At 35.9% G+C, this 19,947-nt stretch overlaps 2 protein-coding genes across 2 annotated transcripts; both read right to left on the reverse strand.

Annotated features, from left to right (window-relative positions):
- Positions 1-3,372: 3,372 nt before the first annotated feature.
- On the reverse strand, positions 3,373-15,837 carry morc3b (MORC family CW-type zinc finger 3b). The gene is made up of 17 exons (XM_051895686.1): positions 15,588-15,837; positions 15,181-15,253; positions 14,360-14,492; positions 13,086-13,310; positions 12,484-12,621; positions 11,468-11,594; positions 11,139-11,267; positions 10,935-11,054; positions 10,754-10,851; positions 10,544-10,651; positions 10,191-10,313; positions 9,833-9,907; positions 8,988-9,030; positions 8,477-8,555; positions 7,284-7,353; positions 6,482-7,004; positions 3,373-4,359 (listed from the first exon to the last, which is right to left on the reverse strand). Exons 1-17 carry the CDS (start codon positions 15,621-15,623, stop codon positions 4,105-4,107), a joined length of 2,355 nt encoding a protein of 784 aa, XP_051751646.1. The 5' UTR covers positions 15,624-15,837; the 3' UTR covers positions 3,373-4,104.
- Positions 15,838-15,981: 144 nt separating this feature from the next.
- cbr1 (carbonyl reductase 1) lies at positions 15,982-19,886 on the reverse strand. The gene is given in 5 exon segments (XM_051895783.1): positions 15,982-16,975; positions 17,049-17,156; positions 19,318-19,381; positions 19,383-19,617; positions 19,745-19,886. Coding segments are annotated over 4 exon segments (831 nt in total). The 5' UTR covers positions 19,605-19,617; positions 19,745-19,886; the 3' UTR covers positions 15,982-16,538.
- Positions 19,887-19,947: the final 61 nt, after the last annotated feature.

Raw genomic sequence — 19,947 nt, forward strand, 5'->3', positions numbered from 1 at the left:
GTGACTCCATTAAAATCCATTTTGAGACCCGGATCTGGCTCAGCGTGTGGGCCATAAATCAACATGCAATATTCAGAGATCGAAGCAAATCACATAACCCTTGGGATGTTACTTATTACAAAATAGTAAACGTGTAAGAAATGGACCTTTTTAATTTTGCAAGTAAAGAAAAATGGCTGACCTCTGGACCTGGTGACTTCAGGATTTGGGTTGGGTGTCTGTTTAATTCTCAGTCTCCAAGTCTATTTCATATTGACCTCCTCCAACATTATGCATGAAATAAAAAGTCAAGTGAAAAATATTTATAATGTCAAAATGATCTAGATCATCCCAGAGTGGTTATTAAAATGAAAAATTATGTCATTAATTACTCACCCTCATGCCGTTCCACATCCGTAGGACCTTTGTTCATCTTCGGAACACAAATTAAGATATTTTTAATGAAATCTGAGAGCTTTCTGTCTCTCTCTAGAGATCTAATGCAGCTACCACTTTCAAGCCCCAGGAAGGTAGGATCTTAAAGTACTCCATATAAATACAGTGGTTTATCCTCAATTTTCTGAAGTGACACAAGTGCTTTCTTGTGTAAAAACATAATTTACCCCTTTATTTACAACATATTATTATCCTAAGCATGTTCACGCAACGTCAGCTCTCGCGTGAATACAACACGTATTATTTATATGTTCTAAAATAAAGTGGTAAATTATGTTTTTTTGCGCAAACAAAGCACTCGTGTCGCTTCATAAAACTGAGGTTAAACCACTACAGTCACATGGAGCACTTTAAAGATGTCTTTCCTACCTTTCTGGACCTTGAAAGTGGTAGTTGTGTTGGATGTCTATGGAGGGACAGACAGCTCTCAGATTTCATTAAAAATATCTTAATTTGTGTTCCGAAGATGAACAAAGGTCTTACAGATTTGGATATTGAGGGTGAGTAATTAATGACAGAATTTCCATTTTTGGGCGAACTAACCCTTTAAGACAAAACACTATATGAAGGTTCCAATCAGAACCTAAAGAACTTTTTACTTTCTAGGACTTTCCAACCATCAATGGAACAAAGAAACCAATATGCTGATCTGCAGAACCTGTTACTTTTAGATGCTTTTTAATTTCGAGAGAATCAAGTACCATATACAGTGAAGGGAAAAAGATCTTGATGAGAAAAGGGATCTTTGCTGAACCTAAGGTCACTGAAGAACCTTTACTTTAAAAGTGTAAAAATCATCAAACGTTTTCCCCATACTTTTCGAAATTTACAAACTTCAGCAAAATCTTTTACTTCTTACCAGTTTGATTTTGATGGTCCGACCAGAGATGGATCCTGGAAGCAGCAATTGAATAACACAACAGCAAATCTGGCACAGGCCTGGATCTCATAACCTGGCATGACCGAAGGATCCAAAACATTTTGACAGATCCCAAAGAATATGTTCTAGAATCTAGATCCAAGCTAAGCCTGGAGTTTTCAAGCTTCAAATATCACTGTAAAAGTAGTCCATATGAGTACTATAGAACTGACTCAAGTCTTGTGAAATGGATCAAATAATCCACTGAAAAGATCCAACTCCAAAGAATGATTCATTATCAAATATAGTTCACTTTGAGAGTTCATAAGAGAATTTACACTCTAAAAAAACCAAAAACAGTTCTTTATTGGCATCGATGGTTCCATGAAGAACCTTTAACATCAACAGAACCTTTCCATTCCACATTCTTTATAGTGAAAAAAAAAAAAAATGGTTCTTTAGATTATTCAAATGTTCTTCACACTATGTTGTTCACTGAAAGGTTCTTTGGGGTACCAAAAATGGTTCTTCTATGGCATTGCTGCGAAAAACCTCTTTTGGAACATTTATTTTCAAGAATGTATGGCAAGATTTTCAATTAATTTTGTTGTTTGGCTTCAGAATAGTCATTAGTCATTAGGACTAATATGTCCAACTATGGTTCTTCTTTGTCATTTTGGAGCTTGACAGGCTGTTTACCCTATTCACGTTCATTATATTTATAAGTACTGGCTAGTGTAATATTAAAAAAAAAAAAAAAAAAATCATCTGTATCTACAGAAGGAGGAAAGTCATACAGGTTAGGAACAATATGAGGGCGATTTAATGACGACTTTTGGGTGAAACGGTCCTTTAAATCACTGTATTACCAGGCTATGACACAGCTATGCCACTGCTCTCCAAGACATTACATCTGACTCTTGTTATGCCCTGGCAGGGCCAGTGTAATATTTTGGTAACCTTAGGCATTTAATGAGCCTGGTTGCAATAAGACAGTCACGTAAGCTTCCTAAGAGTCATCCATTTATAACACTGACAGGTGTTGTGTGAAATTCGGCCTCTCCATCAGCTGGTAGGTAAAGAGTCTGAAGAATTGACATCTGCTGGGGCAATCTTGCCTGGGTAGCGTGTTGTATTAATATCAAGAAAAAACTCTGTATGAACACTACTGTTCAAAACTTTGAGGTCGGTTAGATTTTTTTTTTTTTATGTTTTTCAAAGTTACTCACCAAGGCTGCATTTGTTTGATTCCTGCAAAAACATATTGTGAAATATTACAACTTACAACAACTATATTCTCCAGTCTTCAGTGTCACATGATCCTTCAGAAATCATTCCAATATGCTGTTAGGGTTCTCAAGAAACATTTCTTATTAATAGCAATGTTGAAAACAGTTGTGCTGCTATATATTTTTGTGGAAACCATGATAGCTTTTTTCAGGATTATTTGATGAATGGAAATTTCAAATTTATTTGAAATAGAAATCTTTTGTAACATTATGTCTTTACTGTCACTTTTGTTAAATTTGATGCATCCTTGCTTAATAAAAATATTGATTTCTTTCTTTCTTTAAAAAAAATAAATAAATGAATAACTGACCCCAAACTTTTGAACAGTAGTGTACCCTGAAAAGTGCTGGGCATTGGCAAGTTCAAAACAAATAGGACTGATTGAGAAGGCCATCAACATATGACCTTTCATTCATTGGGGTATTCATCTATGTTTTAAGTCAGTCTCTCCTTTGCAGAAGAAATGACTGTGAAGGTAAAAATAAAAAAGCCATTTTAATGAATAGGTCACATCTATAGGTTTTATTTTCAGCACAAATGGATGTAAGACGATATGTCACTGCTGAGTTCACCAAGTGCCCTTATTATGAATTTATTGGAGGATGTCTTTAAAAGTAGATTTGATTAATAGTGAGAGTGACAGTTTAAGAGGTAGAGGAGTATGCGCTGAGGTCAGAAATAAGATAAAGGAATAAAAGGTGTGTGTGTAAGAAGCAAGAAAACATATTGAGGCCATAGTGGAAAAAAATGTAATTAAATCTATTAGAAATTAACATCTAGTACCTGAATGTGAGCATATTAAGTCTTTATTGAAGCAGGTCGGTTGACTCAGCAGCCATCTTGGTTGCGCTATTTTCTAGGCATGCAAGTCCAGCTCCTATGTACTTGATTGGGGAAAGAAAGAAATGTCCAAAACATTTCATAAATTTGGTTTCATTTGCATTAACTAGCTTTTTTCAGGCTAGCCCAGCTAATGCTAGTTTACTCCCCAAAAAAACAGAGAAGCTGTCCTTTTGATTTCTCCTGAACAATTTTCTTCTTTCTTCTAGTGATCTGGAAGCCCATTTCCACCACATAAGAAAAAAAAATCATGCTTTCGTAAATCATAATTATGACATATAAAGTCAAAATGAGGAGATAAAAAGCAGAAATGATGACTGTCAATTGACTTTTTGTCATAATTTAAACTTTTTACCACATATGAACTAGTATGTCATAATTATGACTTAGTCTGTCATAATTTTGAATTCATCTCATAATTTCACTTTTTATGTCATAATATCAACTTCATATGTCATAATTTTGACTTTTTATGTCATAAGATTTACAAAGCATGATTATTTTGTCTTATTTGGCAGAAATGGGCTTCCATAGTCTCCTCCTAAACTTTGATATAAATGTATCTAATACATTTAAATATATGACAGTATATTATGTAGTACATGAAGTATATGTGAAATTAGTGATTTCCATTTTCAATAAGAATCAAATCTGACATTCTGAAAATCAGAGAGACTCTTTTATGTGATCTGTTCTAGAACCTGGATGAGGATTGTATCTATGACATCACTGTTGTAGTCCACATGCTCAAGATGAAGAGAAGGAATGAAAGACACCAGCAGACGGCTCAGATTTAGACGCAGTGTCCTCAGTTTGGAGCGGTCGTCTTTCTCTTCTTTTCCTCTCTGGCTCTGTTCCCTGAGCTCCGACAGTTGACTCTTCAGCTGATCACACAGGGCAGAAAGGCTGGTCTTCTCCTCCTCTACCCTCTCCAGCTAGACACAACACATAGAAAATTCAATACATTTAGGAAAAACATGCATAAATAGACTTTCGTAGTTCCAGAAGACAATTTGAGTAGTGCTGGCCTGTGCAAAAGTTAGTGTAATTTTGTAATTTTATCACTGGCTGTTTAATTATCTTCAGTGAGCTTGACATCTTCGTATATATATTTTTATACTGTACTTATGTTAGTTAGGGTAGTATTAGTTTTTTGTGATATTGAAATTGGTGATGAGATTTATGAAATTTCAGTGGTATCAAAAATGTTGATATCATAACTTTATTTAAAGCAAAAATAACTATATTGTGATATATATCGCTATTGTGAAATAACATGATAAAAGTTTTTGGTCACATAGCCCACTCCGAGCCAAAAGTCTACATAACCAATCCTCAAGCAGTATTGTTACAAAAACTAAAGCTATTAATTTGTTTCATTATTTGAGATAAAGTGGAAATAAAATAAAATATAAATATTAGATGAAACTTAAGAAATATTGCCTTGGCAACTAACTGATGTAAAATATTAAGAAGAACTAAAATTCGTAAAACTAAAGCTGAAATAAACATGAAAGCTAAATAGAAATTTTAAAAAATAAAATAAAATGACAAAATCACATAACAAAATTAAATGAATATATAAATTAAATACTTAAAGTTAAATTTAAAATACTCATTAGTACTATATAAATAATACTAAAATAACAAGACTATATGATATTTATTTATTTGACCCGTTTTAACCTTTTTGAATAATAAAAAATAGTTTATATACTTATACCTACTTAGGTAACACTTTATAAGGTTTCAGTTGTTAACTTTAGTTAATGCATTAGTTAACATGAACTAACAATGAACAATACTTCTACAGCATTTTCGTTAATATTAATTTTAACATTTACTAATACATTTTTAAAATCAAAAGTTGTATCTTTTATGTATGCAATAAGGTATGAGAGGCTGTGCTGTATCGTGAATAAGTCACGGCTTTAGGGTGTTGTTAGGCACGACGCAAAACGGAGCACTAGCCTCGACTACCTTATTGCTTTTATGAAACGGTTACCACACAATACAAATATTAAAGCCAAAAATACAAATTAATGCAACTTTCATGAAGTAAACTTTAACTAAAAGCCTTCCTTCTGCCGGAAAAAATAGTCCCTGACCGTGAACAGCAACAGAAGTTGCATTATTACGCCATTAGATGGCGTAATAATTGTTATGAACACGGAACAAGACGCAACTGACAAATGCTTGGACTAGCGCTGTCAGTCACGGGAAAACCCCTTAACTGTTAAAAGGACAAGATAATACATCGGACATTTAAGCAGATTTTTATTATGAACATAGGACTGACCTGAAGGAAAATGATAAATCTGAATGCAGGTAATAAACTCGCTCACTCGATCTCTTTCTCACAATACTCTTCTACATAATACAGTAAGCTTCAATGAACAATATCAATTGAGAACAAACAGTTTACGTTGCTAAGAGTGGTTGCTAAGGGTGTTGTGTAGTGATACTCAGAACCGTTGGGTGAAGTGGTCATAGCCGTGTTTTATCGTGAATAAAACACAGCTATTCACCAATCAGAATCAAGGACAGGAACTAACCATTTTATAATGTTAGTTAATGCATTGTGAACTAACATGAATAAACAATGAACAATTGTATTTTATGAACTAACATAATTCAAAGTTAATGAATGCTGTAATAATATATTGCTAATTGTAAAAAAATGATATGATCAATTAGTCATGGCAATGTATGTTTTTACATTACCTCATGAAATTATTTTAAGCAATTTCAACTTTTATACAAGTTATACAAGATTTAATTTTAGGTCAGTTTAATATAGGCCTAAATTAAGTTGGAATTACTTGTACAGCTGGTTTGATTATACTTAAAAATTTTAAGTTTAAAAGTTTTTAAGTTCAAATAGGTGGTATTCTTTAACATCATAGGTAGTTCATGTTAACTAATGCATTAACTAAAAATAACAAATGAGACCTTATTGTAAGGTGTTACCATAACTTATTATAATAAAGTTCAGCGGCAAGAAACGTCTTCCTAACAACCATCGCACAGCTCAAATCAATCAGCTCTGCCTCTTACCCTGCTGATGAGCTTGTTCCTTTCGTCCTCCAGGGCGGCGCTGTGCTCTCTAAGCACCTCCAGTTCCTGTTGGCACAGGTCTCTCTCCTCCGCTGTCTCATGCATCAGCTGCATTAGCTCATCTTGCCACTGTTGCACCTCTATCAAGTTCCATTCCTCTTCCTCCTCCTCCTCTTCTTCATCATCAACATGACCTTCATGATGCACCACCCCTTTCTTCTCACTTTTCAAGGGCAATTCAATTATCTCTTCCACAGCTGAGCTGTATCCCCTCCCTGTCCCAGATGACGCATCTCTTTCACATGTCTCTTCTGCAGCAGCGGGCCCCTGATGCGACTCAAATCCCTCCATCATTTCGCTCTCAGCTTTGTTCACGAGTGTGTCAGATTGCGTGAGAATCTTTCTCTCCTTATTCAAAGCAGGCCAGTAGTGAGTCTGTGAGGAGAGCTCTTGTGGTGCGGTGAGAGGGGGGACAAGAGAGGATGGCGTCTGTTGTTCTGTGGTAAAAAACGTCTGTTTTGCTCTGTAAATATAAAAAAAAAAAGTTAAATGAAACATGTTTACTATATAAAATACGGGTAGCACTTTATTTTACAGTCCTGTTCCGCATATACATACTATGTACTTCTTCTAGTAATTACAATAACTAATACCTAACCCTGTACCTACTCTTAAACCTTACCTTAACTCATGTAGTTACCTTATAATGCCCACTACTTTGTTAGGTAAGGACGCTGTAAGTACTGTAAAATAAAGTGCAACCGAAATATGTATGAACGATCACCAGTTGTATTATTCCTACCTTCTCAGAGAGCTGGAGACAGCAGTCAGGTTAATGAGGGGCAAAGGAGACCTCTCAGCTAAAGACAGTCCTAAAGATCAAATGAATACTAGTCATAGTTGACCAAAAAAAGAAGAAAATTCGGTCATCATTTACTCACCCTCATGTCATCCAAGATGTTTATGTCTTTCTGTCTTCAGTCGAAATAAAATTAAGGTTTTTGAGGAAAACATTCCAGGATTTTTCTTCATATAGTGGAGTTCACTGTGGTACAACGGGTTAAAGGTCCAAATTTCAGTTTCAATGCAGCTTCAAAGGGCTCTACATGATCCCAGCTGAGGAATAAGGGTCTTGTCTAGCAAAGCGATCTGTCATTTTCTAAAAAAAAAATAAAAATGTATACTTTTTAACCACAAACGCTCGTCTTGCACTAGCTCTGCGATGCCCGTCCACGATTTCACACATTACATAATCACGTTGGAAAGGTCACATGTGACGTAGGCGAAATGACCGATTCAATGTCTACAAAGTGAATGCAAAGTCAAACGGCTTTTACTACTACGTCACGTCACACGTGACCTTTCCAATTTGATTACATAATGCGCATCGCAGAGCTAGTGCAAGACGAACATTTGTGGTTAAAAAAAATTTTTTTAGAAAATGACTGATCCCTGACAAGACCCTTATTTCTTGTCATGGGATCGTGTAGAGCCCTTTGAAGCTGCACTGAAACTGCAATTTAGACCTGCAACCTGTTGGTAGCCGTTGAAGTCCACTATATGGAGAAAAATCCTGGAATGTTTTCCTCAAAAACCATAATTTCTTTTTGACTGAAGAAAGATAGACATAAACATCTTGGATGACATGGGGGTGAGTAAATTATCAGTAAATTTTAATTCTGAAGTGAGCTAATCCTTTAAGTTATATGAAATGCCGTGATAAGGTGTATACACAAGTTTGTTAATGTGGCACAGGGCAGTATACAGGTATTCATACAGACTGCAGAAAACACTATCACATGCTAAAATTTTGTAAATCTAGTGAAAACAGATTACTAAAAACACAGTGATTGTCATGAAAAGCCAAAGTGTAAGGGGGCTTTAATGAGGCATTTCATTAACACAACCAAAAGCCACATCTGAGCCTCTCAAACTAGATGGTAAGGCGGTTCAAAGCTATTTTAGTAAGGCTTTTATGTGGCATTGCTTCTTTACCAGACAAAACAGAGGCTGGTGGATGTCTGGGTGCCTGACTGCTTGATAATGATCCTGGTCTGTCTTGAGTCTGTGTGCTCTGAAAGGACAATAATCAGTTTGCATTGGCATCTGGGACAGAGGATGTAGTATTAGTTTGATTTAACACTTTTTAGAGTATCATAATATCTATCCTGAACTGTGTAAACCTGCTGAAGTGTCAGCCATTTATCATATAGCCCCAACTAAGTTCTTTACATACTTTGTATTTTAAGCATATATACATTAAATACAGCAGTTAAGAGTTACTGAACTACATTTATGAATCAATACATCAATTATCAATTACAGCTAATTGAATTTGAAAAATGTATTTTTTTTTTATCTTTTTCAGTTCTTACAATTAAAGATAAAAAGTGGAAATGCAAGAAAATAATGAGTAAAAATGAAAAATATAAAAGATAATCTGTGTGTTGATTCATTAGTATTTGCTGCTTGATTCTCTAGTTGAATAGGTTGTAAATGTTCTTACCTCTGGATCATTCTCCTCAAACTCAGTCTTTGTATTTCTCCTCCTGAATAAATCCAGAATATGCCGAATATCATAACAGTTCTGGTATTCTTAATAATGTCAAGAAACAATCTGCAATAATGACAGTATAATGGTGCGTTCAAGTCCTCCTGAGAAGTTTGTATTTACGAGTTGGGAATTCGTAATTATGACGTCAGGTGAGTTTATAAGTGCATCCCAATTTGTGTACTTGTGCACTATTCTATGATGTTTGTAGTATAAATAGTGCGAAGTGTGTTCACACTGAAATTTCCAAATAGAAAAAGTGCACTTTAAATACCTGGATGATGCGCTTAATTAACTGAAAAAATGAAGTGTGGAATGTTGGACTCAACTGTCGCAGCTTTAATTATGTAGTGGAGGGGGAGGGGCTATCAGACTCCCATGTTAAATGACAAAATAACCTTATAAAATTCACACACTACACGGCTGAGTACATAGTGTATAGTGTCATTTGGGACACAACTTTCGTCAGAGGAAGATGGTGGTGTGCCTTCTCTTAATTAACTACACAAAAATACAGCAAGGCTTTTTAACTCTACTTCTAGAAAATGAAGAACAAAGAATGTGCATCAAGTGGGTTTTGCTTTTTTATGTTTTTAATTCATTTATGAAAATGTACCACAACTAGAGACGTTGCATCCATTGATTCTGCCATGTTTCTCACTGACATGCCCCCAGCTCGGAAACTCAGAGCTCAAAGACAATTTTTCCCCACTGGTAATTACGAATTTTCGATGACGTTCATGTGCGTTCAACTCGTAAATATGATCTTTCTGATATGACTTGAATGCACCATAACTTACTGCCGTTTAAAGGGTTTAGGGTACGACTTCTGATCTTCCTCCTCATCCTCTAGTTCTTCTTCTACCAAGCAGCTCCTGTGTGGAGGTCAGAGTAAGGTGGCAATAAAACTAACAATAAGCATATTGATAAATGCAGCAAGGAGTTAATAGGCATAATTCAAATCCTGTGGGATACAACTAAAAAGCTGAATCCAATGGCAGTTATTTCTCCCCATTAGTTGAACTCAAATATTTGGCTTCCTTTGGGTTCCTTTAACCTTCATACTCTACATCTTCTCCCACATATACCAGATCCCTCTGAATCCCTCTTTCCATTTTTACTCATGATATCATGGCAAAACGATTATATTGCTGTCACCTGAACTGTGGGTCGTAGTTCATGCTGCAGAACCATTTATCCGGCAGCTCAGTGATGCCATCTGGAAGCCTCCTCCACTTCAGGCAGCTGTCACACTGCACCCAGACTTGATCTGGAACTTTCCTTGCAGAAGAGGACACAGAAAAGACCATGAGATATTAAAGGATAGTTCACCTAAAGATGAAAATTCTGTCATTTACGGACCCTAAGGTTGTTCCAAAGCCAAGACTTTTTGTCATCCAATGACAGAGGTTTTATATTTGGGTTTTATAACTATTCCTTTAAATAAGCTAGAAATTTCCTTTAATAAACCCTGTGATTTTTTTGTTGTTGTTACTGACAGCAGTACTCACAACACATCCTCTATTGCAACTGTGCAATTTGGATCCTCTTTCTTTCGTTTGTAGCGGATTTCGTTCCAATACTCCTCCAGCTTTATGCTGAGGTTGTGCATGATCTTCCTGTATATTGTAGAGGAAATAGTGCCTTTCCATCAAAGTAACCCAAGGGCATCATTTGAGGTAAATACCGGTAGAGTGATAAACAGCATTTGTTCAGCGCACCTGTATTTATCGGTGTCATCAAAGTCTTGTTTGTTGTGAGTGGGCTGAAGGAAATTGCACTCTATAACACCAATAACGCCCACACCTTTTCTTTCGGCCTGTTATAAAAGCAAACCACAGCTTTTAGTATTGAAATGATGGGTAAAGGAAGCAGAAGAAACATGCAATAATTTCTGGTTACCTTACATTGGCAGCTCACTTTCACGTATGGCTTTATTAGCCTGTTCTTATGGTACATCATAATCCCATAATGCTCTTTGCTTTTGGTGTTGTATCCGAAAGTGATACGTACACGCTTGTTCTGAGCACTGAGTTAAGAAATGCTGAGATGGCGATGATGTTATATGTATGTGCACGCAAAAATCAATATATTTTGTAAGGATACAAGGAATGACGGCCTGTAGTTGTCCTGCGCAATATGAGCCAGACTCTTGGATATCAGCTGGCTCTTCACTCTTTGCCCTCGAATAATGATTTGCATGCGAGGCTTCAGGTATAAGATGCTACAGTATGCCTACATTACAAAAACATAATCAATCTCACACCTAAAAAGAATCAATCTCGCACCTAAACCAACTAAACAGTCGTATTTTCAGCCCCTCACTTCAATTAACATATTTACCTCTTTTCATAGAAATATATAGACATGATGATGTAAATTCTTACTATTGATATAACTGCATGCCACATTCTTGTGAGATGTGCTATGCTCACCCGTAATGAGTATTCACTTTCTGGAGTCATGGCGAGACCACTGTTGCTCCTCTCGCTGATGGTCGCCCTGATCAGAATGTCATATTTATCTGTGTCAAAGTCAAATTCAGTGTCGCCATTTGTGGTCCTGAAAAACACAATTTATAACAATAGTGTTCAAAAGTTTGAGGTCGTTAAGATTTTTAAAAATATTTTTGAAAGAAATCTCTTATGCTCACCAAGGCTGCATTTATTTGAACAAAAATACAGTAAAGACAGTAATATTGTGAAATATTATTGCAATTTAAACTGTTTTCTATTTTAATTAAGACTGTCAAATCAATCAATCACGATTAATCGCATCTAGCATGAACATTTGTGTTTATATATATATATATATATATATATATATATATATATATATGTGTGTGTGTGTGTGTGTGTGTAAAGAGTGACATTTCTCAAAATCCTTTTGTACAGTGTTATTTATATGCTATACATATACACACATATTTATGTATGTACACACACATATATTATGTAAACACAAACTTTTATATTAGATGCGATTAACCGATTTGACAGCACTAATTTTAATATTTTAAAATGTAATTATTCCTGTGATGGCAAAGCTGAATTTTCAGCATCATTACTCCAGTCTTCAGTGTCACATGATCCTTCAGAAATCATTCTAATATATAATTGACCATTTCTTATTATTATCAATGTTGAAAACAGTTGTGCTGCTTAATATTTTTGTGGAAACCATGAGACAATATTTCAGGATTATTTGATGAAAAGAAAGTTTGAAAAAACAGCATTTATTTGAAGTAAAAATGTTTAATAACATTATAAATGTCTTTACTGTCACTTCTGATCAATTTAATGTGCCCTTGCTGAATAAAAGTATTAATGTATTTTTTAAAAAATCATATTGACCCCAAACTTTTGAATGATAGTGTACTTCAGATCATCACCCCAGCCATCTATTTACTCACCCATCCCTACATTTATCCAGTAAGAGGGGCGGAGCTTACGTGCGAAGATTCCAGATGATGATTCGTGTTCCTGTCTGTCCAGCAGCGCTGATGGCGCGGAGCTCTGCGAACAGCTCTCTCTCTGAGCTGAAGAGAGAGTGTGAGAGGATCGCTCTCAGACTGGCTCCATCCTCCATGCTGGTGAGATCAAGGGTCAGATGACAAGAGTTCAGTGTATGTCAAAGCTTAGGAAATACATGTACATAACATACAAATTGGATTACACTTCGATGGTCCACTTTCATTCTACTAACTACAAGTAACTTTGCAACTACATGTGAGTTACCTCAGACTATTAGTAGACTGTAATAGACTGTTAGGTTAGGGTTAGGTGTTAGGGTTCAGGTTAGTAGAGTTAGTTGACATGTAGTTGCAAAGTTATTTATAGTTAGAATGTCTGTTGGAAGCATTAAAATAAAGTGTTAGCAGATATTAAGCAGACAGTCTACTGATACTCTAAAGAGAGTTAGTTGACACGTAGTTGCAAAGTTACTTATAGTTAGTAGAGTGTGGACCATTGAAATAAATTGTTACCATTAAAAGAAAAATGGAATCTTTGAACTATCTGTAATAAAACTGAAAGAAAAGCTAAAGAATAGTACTGGTTACGTCCATCGCGTCTAAACGTGATCATGGGCACCAAGACTCGCTGAGCTCCGATGGCCTCGAGGTAAGACTGGGACAGGAGTCCAACACTCATGGTGTCTCTGGTCTTTGTGAAAACAATGGCATCTTTTCCCAGACGCATGGACCCCGATTTAAACCCATTGCCGTAAACACCGACTGGAATGTGAAATTTCACTGCTTTCTTCTCGCTGAAACCAAAGCTTTAAAAACATCAGGAAAATTTGTTAATATGAATTATATACACAAGCATTCAAAATTTCAAATAAATTATGTTTTACACTTTCTTTTCATCAAAGAATCATGAAAAACTGTATCATGTTTTTTCCACAAAAATGTTACGAAATGCAGCTTTTTTCGCTGAATTTGATTTCATGTTCTCAGATCAACAACTTTTTTAATCCTGGAACAACATTCCAATCAACCAATAAGATTTGAATGGAAGTTTACAGTTTATGTCAAGTTTAGGCTTACAACCAGGGTTAGGTGCTTCTACATCAATGTTATTCACCTATCATTTTCCTCTGATTTTAGGGATCAGTTATGGGTAGGGATAGGACTAAATTTTCAGATAAGAGTTCCTGGATCAACAACATGTCTTACTTGGCAAAATCACAGTGCTTGCTGTTTTTAACAGCACCAAATCAGCATATTAGAATAATTTCTGAAGGATTTTGTGACAGTAGTGATGCTGAAAATTCAGCTTTGCCATCACAGGAATAAATTACATTTACTTTAAATTACTTTAAATTGTAATAACATTTCACTACTGTATTTTTGATCAAATAAATGCAGCCTTAGAGAGCATTAGAGACTTCTTTCAAAAACATTAGAAAAATCTTTTTGAACGGTAGCCTATATATATATATATATATATATATATATATCTCACACAACCGATCATTACTTAATAGATCACCTGGTTTATGGATCAAAAGTTTACAGCTGCATTCATTCACAACTCCAGGCATGATGAGTATAGTGATTACAAGACGCCGATTAGGTGTTCTTAATTGTTCTGGCAGTAGGCCCTAGCGCTCAATGTTGGTTTAATGTTATAGGCTTTTAGTGCTAATGACATAAGACCACTGTGAATCCCCTGAATTAAGTGACTAAGAGTTCTTGATTCTCTTGCAATTATAGCAACCAGTAATTACAAGTCCATTTCACACACTTTTCAATTGCTGTACTTAAAATGAATAATAAATTAGCTTAAGTGACTGAACAGGCATGCTGTAGTAGTGCTTTGTACCTGAGCATCTTATGCAGTCTGGCTCTTGTCAAACCCTCTCCATTATCCATAAAAGAGAGGCAGTCTAGTCCTCTGATACGTGTCCAGTCTATCCAGATCTGTCTGGCACGAACATCTGGGTCATAAGCATTATCTGCAACACAAGTCACTTTTCGCTAAAGGTACAAACAAACTAAGACTGGAACATCTATTGCAGCGAGATTTAGTGCTAGATTACCGACTTTTCACACCCCTTTAGCGACTTTAGTTTTCTCTCTCTCTCTCTCTCTCTCTTCAAAAAAAAGCGACTAGCGACAAATCTTGCTACTTTTTGGACTCCTGGTTAACACGTAGTCAGTCACTTTATTCGTGGTGCTCTCGTGAACGTGCTTTGGGGACTAATATTTTGTAAATAAAGTGAATTAAAATTATGTTTTTGCACAAACAAAGCACTCATGTAGCTTCATAAAATTAAGGTTAAACCACTGGAGTCACATGGATTACTTTTATGGTGCATTGAAAGTGGTAGTTGCATAGGCTATCAATGGACGGATAGATATTCTCTCAGATTTCATCAAAAAGATATTCATTTGTAGTCCGAAGATGAACGAAAGTCTTTGGAACGACATGAGGGTGAGAAATTAATGACAGAATTTTCATTTTTAGATGAACTAACCCTTTCATTTGAGCAGGCTTTTTCCATTGAAAATAGTTGGCAACACTGAAGAACTGTTTTATATGCCACTACCATAATGAGGGCCTATAGCAAACCCAAAATTTCAACATGTTGTCCCTGTTTTATCAAGTATAGACAAAAGAGTGTTTTAGACTAGAAAACTCACCAATCAGCTCAGCTATAGCGCTGAATGGCCAGGTGTGGCTTGTGGAATTAGCGTGAAGAAATTTTGGACTGATCTACATAAAGAAAATAGGGTGTTGATAAAGAAAAAGAAGCATAAAATGCTAAAAGATTGCATTTTAAAAGCAACATTTCGCAAATTAAGCATATTAACATACATCTTGCACTTTTTAAAATTAAGGATATCATAGAATTTGATTTTGAGGTAGAAAGTTATAATTAATTATTTTATTTTTTACATTTTTAACAATAAAAATATGTATGCTTATTAAAACAAAAAAGGTCAAAATGACTGCATTCTTTCACCTTTTTGAATCCAAGAAGTAACAGAAAAACACAGTCCAGGATCATAATAAACTACAAGAAAATTGATAAATGCGTGTTACTTACTGTGCTCAGAGGAATGCCACGTTTTCTGGTGGCCATTTTTGCAGGAAGATCTATGTTAGATATTGAAGAAAGCTTCAGAGAAGGGTTTGTAAACTAACTGAGGAGCTTTTGCTGTGTGTGTCCAGATATAGCGCACACTCTGCTCTCACACTCCAGCTATGTGTCCGCTGAGACTTCTAAAGAAGTTCTTCACATATTGTTATGAGCAATAAATGCTGGTATGAATGTGTAACCGAACACATCTTTATTTATGTCTTGGAAATGTGACTATTATTTAAGCAGGAGCTTTAAATGTCTATGTATATACTGTAATCTACATAGCGAAGATGTTGGATATTCTCTTCCAAACCAGTACTTTTTTCCATGCATTTCAAAAGGAACCAATACAACTGGGTGAGAAAGATCATGGAATTTTATTTTTGTAATTCAAAGTTTTCCAGATTAATGAAATTATTATTAGTACTATTTATACATACAACATTCAACCTAACATGATGACAAGTTACAATCCACTGAGTAAAACTGATTTTTAATTTAGGATTAATTGATGTAGTTCTATTTTGTAACATTGTATTTGTGCATTTTGCATCATTAAATATTTAACACATACACAAGCTGGAGTTCTATTGTAACTTTTATAACTATCGATCTTAATCTTAAGACCACATAAATCCTGCAATATGTATCTTTGAGCACAACATTTTAGTCTGTTAACTTCAACAAAACTGTAGCTTCCAGATGATGATATGTTTTCATGCGGTTGCAGCCATGTATCTTAACCAAATTGTACATTAAATGTTTTTTTGGCTATTCATTTTGTCTATTCAGTAAAGCTTTGATCAATTGTTAAAGCTTTTTGTGTTATATTTACAATAATAAGAAATTACACAATGCACATAGTAATGTTTCTGAGTGCACAAACAAACACAACCTGTTTTCTCTTTCTCAATCTCACCAGGGCTGCACTTGCTTCTCTGAAACAAACTGCCCATGGGGCTCTTTGGCCCCTGCAGGCAGCAATGCCAAGTACACTGGAGTGATGGCGCCCTCATCTGGAGATTTGGTCGCATTTGGTCCAGCCATGTCGGTCCTGACCCATCCTGGACAGCAGGCATTGCACAGGATCTCATCTCCAGGTCTCTCTTTCATCAGATTTCGGGCTAGGATTCTAGTCAGGGTGGTGAGGCCGGTTTTGGAGACCCCATACGCAGTGCTGGGCCAGCCTCGCTCTGAATGGACACCTTCCTGAGCGTCACGGACGAATCGCTCCATCAGCCCAATCAGTTCTTCCTCTGTGATGTCATCGCTTCGGAAACGGGCCTGGAGTTCTGGACTGCAGCGGCTTAAAGCCACCGAGCCCATTACGCTGGAGACATTCACCATCCGACCTAGAACGAAAGAAGACAATAAGACAAAAACACAACCAGACAAGCAGGTTTTACAAGGCATGTTGTGACTTACCTCCTGGTTTGATAATGGGCAAGAACACATTGCACATATCTCTAGTAGCAAAGAAATTGGTCTTCATTGTCACATCTGCTTGGATCCCAAAGGGAGTTGTGTCTGCCACTGTCATGAAGAAATCAAACATCGTTTTCTGTACACATAACACAAAAGGTGGAATTATGACAAAATGTTAAAGGGTTAGTTCACCCAAAAATGAAAATAATGTAATTTATTACTCACCCTCATGCCGTTCCACACCCGTAAGACCTTCGTTCATCTTTGGAACAACAATTAAGATATTTTTGTTGAAATCCGATGGCTCAGTGAGGCTTGCATAGCCAGCAATGACATTAATGTACTAAAAACATATTTAAATCAGTTCATGTGAGTACAGTGGTTCAATATTAATATTATAAAGCGACAAGAATATTTTTGGTGCGCCAAAAAAACAAAATAACGACTTATATAGTGATGGCCGATTTCAAAACACTGCTTCATTAGGCTTCGGAGCGTTATCAAACCACCAAACTGCTGAAATCACGTGACTTTGGCGCTCTGAACCGCTGATTCGACACTAAAGATTCATGACGCTCCGAAGCTTCATGAAGCAGTATTTTGAAATCAGCCATCACTATAATAAGTCTTTTGGTGATTTTGTTTTTTTGGTGCACAAAAAATATTCTCGTCGCTTTATAATATTAATATTGAACCACTGTACTCACATGAACTGATTTAAATATGTTTTTAGTACATTTATGGATCTTGAGAGAGGAAAATGTCATTGCTGGCTATGCAGGCCTCACTGAGCCATCGGATTTCAACAAAAATATCTTAATTTGCGTTCCGAAGATCAACGAAGGTCTTACGGGTGTGGAACAGCATGAGGGTGAGTAATAAATGACATTATTTTCATTTTTGGGTGAACTAACCCTTTAACCCTCTGGTGGTCTTTGGTCATTTTACATTTTTAATTTTTTACTTCATCGGAATGGTATACTTGACTTCTGTGGCACAGACTATATGAACACAAAAAACTGTCTTTATGGTCAAAAATGCCCACCCTAGGTAATGAATGGGAAATACAAAAAATAGGTAAATACACAGCAATTTTTTGGGGTACAGTCTACTACGGAAGCTTGTTTCCACCATGCATGAAATAAAAAAATTAAGGTAATTGCGGCTTTTTTTCCTCACAATTCTGACTTTTTTCTTATATATCCAGTGTTGGGGGTAACGCATTACAAGTAACGCGAGTTACGTTATCAGATTACTTTTTTCAAGTAACGAGTATTTACTTTTTCAAAAAAGTAATGCAAGTTACTTTGTTTTCCCATGTATTGATTGACAGCTCTCCTGTCCTCATGTTGAGAGAATCGTGAGTAATGCTTCGTTCATGTGCTCTCGGAATTATGGTAAATATGAGTTTCCTAGGGAAAAATTGCACATGGACGCCCTCCTATTTCGATAGCATGTGAAGGCAGCATAAGTGCAGAGGCGTGTGTGCGCTGTGTGAACATGATGGGTATTATTCTAGACTAAATGTGAGCATTCACTCATCTCACTTGCACAAAATCATATTCAGTATTCCTCAAAATTAATAAAAACCATGAAATGCGAACTTAGAATATTACGCAAACCTAAAATAAATAAATATGTTAAATTACACAAATATTCTTTATGTATTTAATCTCACTTCATTAACCAATGTCTTCCGTTTAGAATTTAAATCTTACTAATTAAAAAAAAATGAGCAAAAAATAAACATCACATTTCATTTTTTTGTTTTTATTGCTAAAATAAGATTGTGGAACATTTTTCTCCTGCAATCCAGAAGAAGGCTTATTCATTATTTTGTTTAATTTTTATTAAAAATCAAACAAGCAAGCCCAGAAAAAGTAACACTAAAGTAACGTAACTCATTATTTTCGTAACATTTCTAAGTAAAGCGATTAGTTACTTTTTTAGGGACTAATAGGGAGTAACACAATATTTTTAATAAATTACTTTTAAAAGTAACTTTCCCCAACACTGTATATATCTCACGATTTTGCTCTTTTTCCCTCGCAACTGCCAGTTTATATCTCACAATTCTGACTTTTTTTTAGGAATTCTAAATTTACATCTCGCAATTGTTTTTTTTTCTCTCGTCACGTAATAATACAATAAAAAGGTAATTGCCACTTTTTTTTCTCACAATTCTGAATTTTTCCTCGCAATTGTCTTCACACAAGCACGCCTATGTGAGGAATACCAGATTTTTTGTCCGAACAATGGATTTAGTTACTTTTAAAGGCGATCCCAGCGTTGTTGATGAGCACGTCCAGGCCCCCGTACTTCTCCTTGAAGAAGGTCTCGTGCGGTGCGGACGCTGTTGGGGTCATTGATGTCCAGCTGATGGAAAAGCGGTGTCAGCCCCTCCTTCTTCAGACTGTCCACCGCTGCGGTTCCTCGACCGACATCCCGGGCTGTCAGGTACACGTCCCCGGCGTACTCTTTGCACATTGCCCGCACGATTGCGAACCCGATGCCTTTATTTGCACCAGTGACCAGAGCTACTTTGCTGTTGCTCATTGCTGCAATGTGTCTGCAGTGGAAAGAAAGTGAAAATAAGAGCATACCCTGTGACATAACATGAACAGCAGCCTAATTAATAAAATAACGAAATTAAATGGCTTTGGAAAACGTATGCATGATTACAACAAAACACGCACCTGATCTAGTTTTGCTCTTGCCAGTTTTTAGTTTACGTCTACTTGCTGCGCATGCGCAGAGGAATACGCTTGCATAAAGCATCGCAGTTCGATGTCTATGTCATGTGCATCAAGATTTACTTGTCGACAGAGCCATGATTATGAGCTTTAAATCTTTTTTTTTTTTCAACGTAAATATTTTAAATAATTTTATATCCATACTC

This window comes from Ctenopharyngodon idella, chromosome 1 (genome assembly GCF_019924925.1).
Source record: "Ctenopharyngodon idella isolate HZGC_01 chromosome 1, HZGC01, whole genome shotgun sequence".
NCBI classification, from domain to species: Eukaryota; Metazoa; Chordata; class Actinopteri; order Cypriniformes; family Xenocyprididae; genus Ctenopharyngodon; species Ctenopharyngodon idella.

What these genes read in the sequence shown, in the direction of transcription:
- morc3b (XM_051895686.1), bottom strand. Translation starts at nt 15,623, where the DNA reads ATGGCCACCAGAAAACGTGGCATTCCTCTGAGCACA. An exon ending in ACTACAGGCCGTCATTCCTT is followed by an intron (nt 11,055 to 11,138) that starts GTATCCTTACAA and finishes CTCAGTGCTCAG; the next exon opens with AACAAGCGTGTACGTATCAC. An exon ending in GGAACAAGCTCATCAGCAGG is followed by an intron (nt 4,360 to 6,481) that starts GTAAGAGGCAGA and finishes TGTTGTGTCTAG; the next exon opens with CTGGAGAGGGTAGAGGAGGA.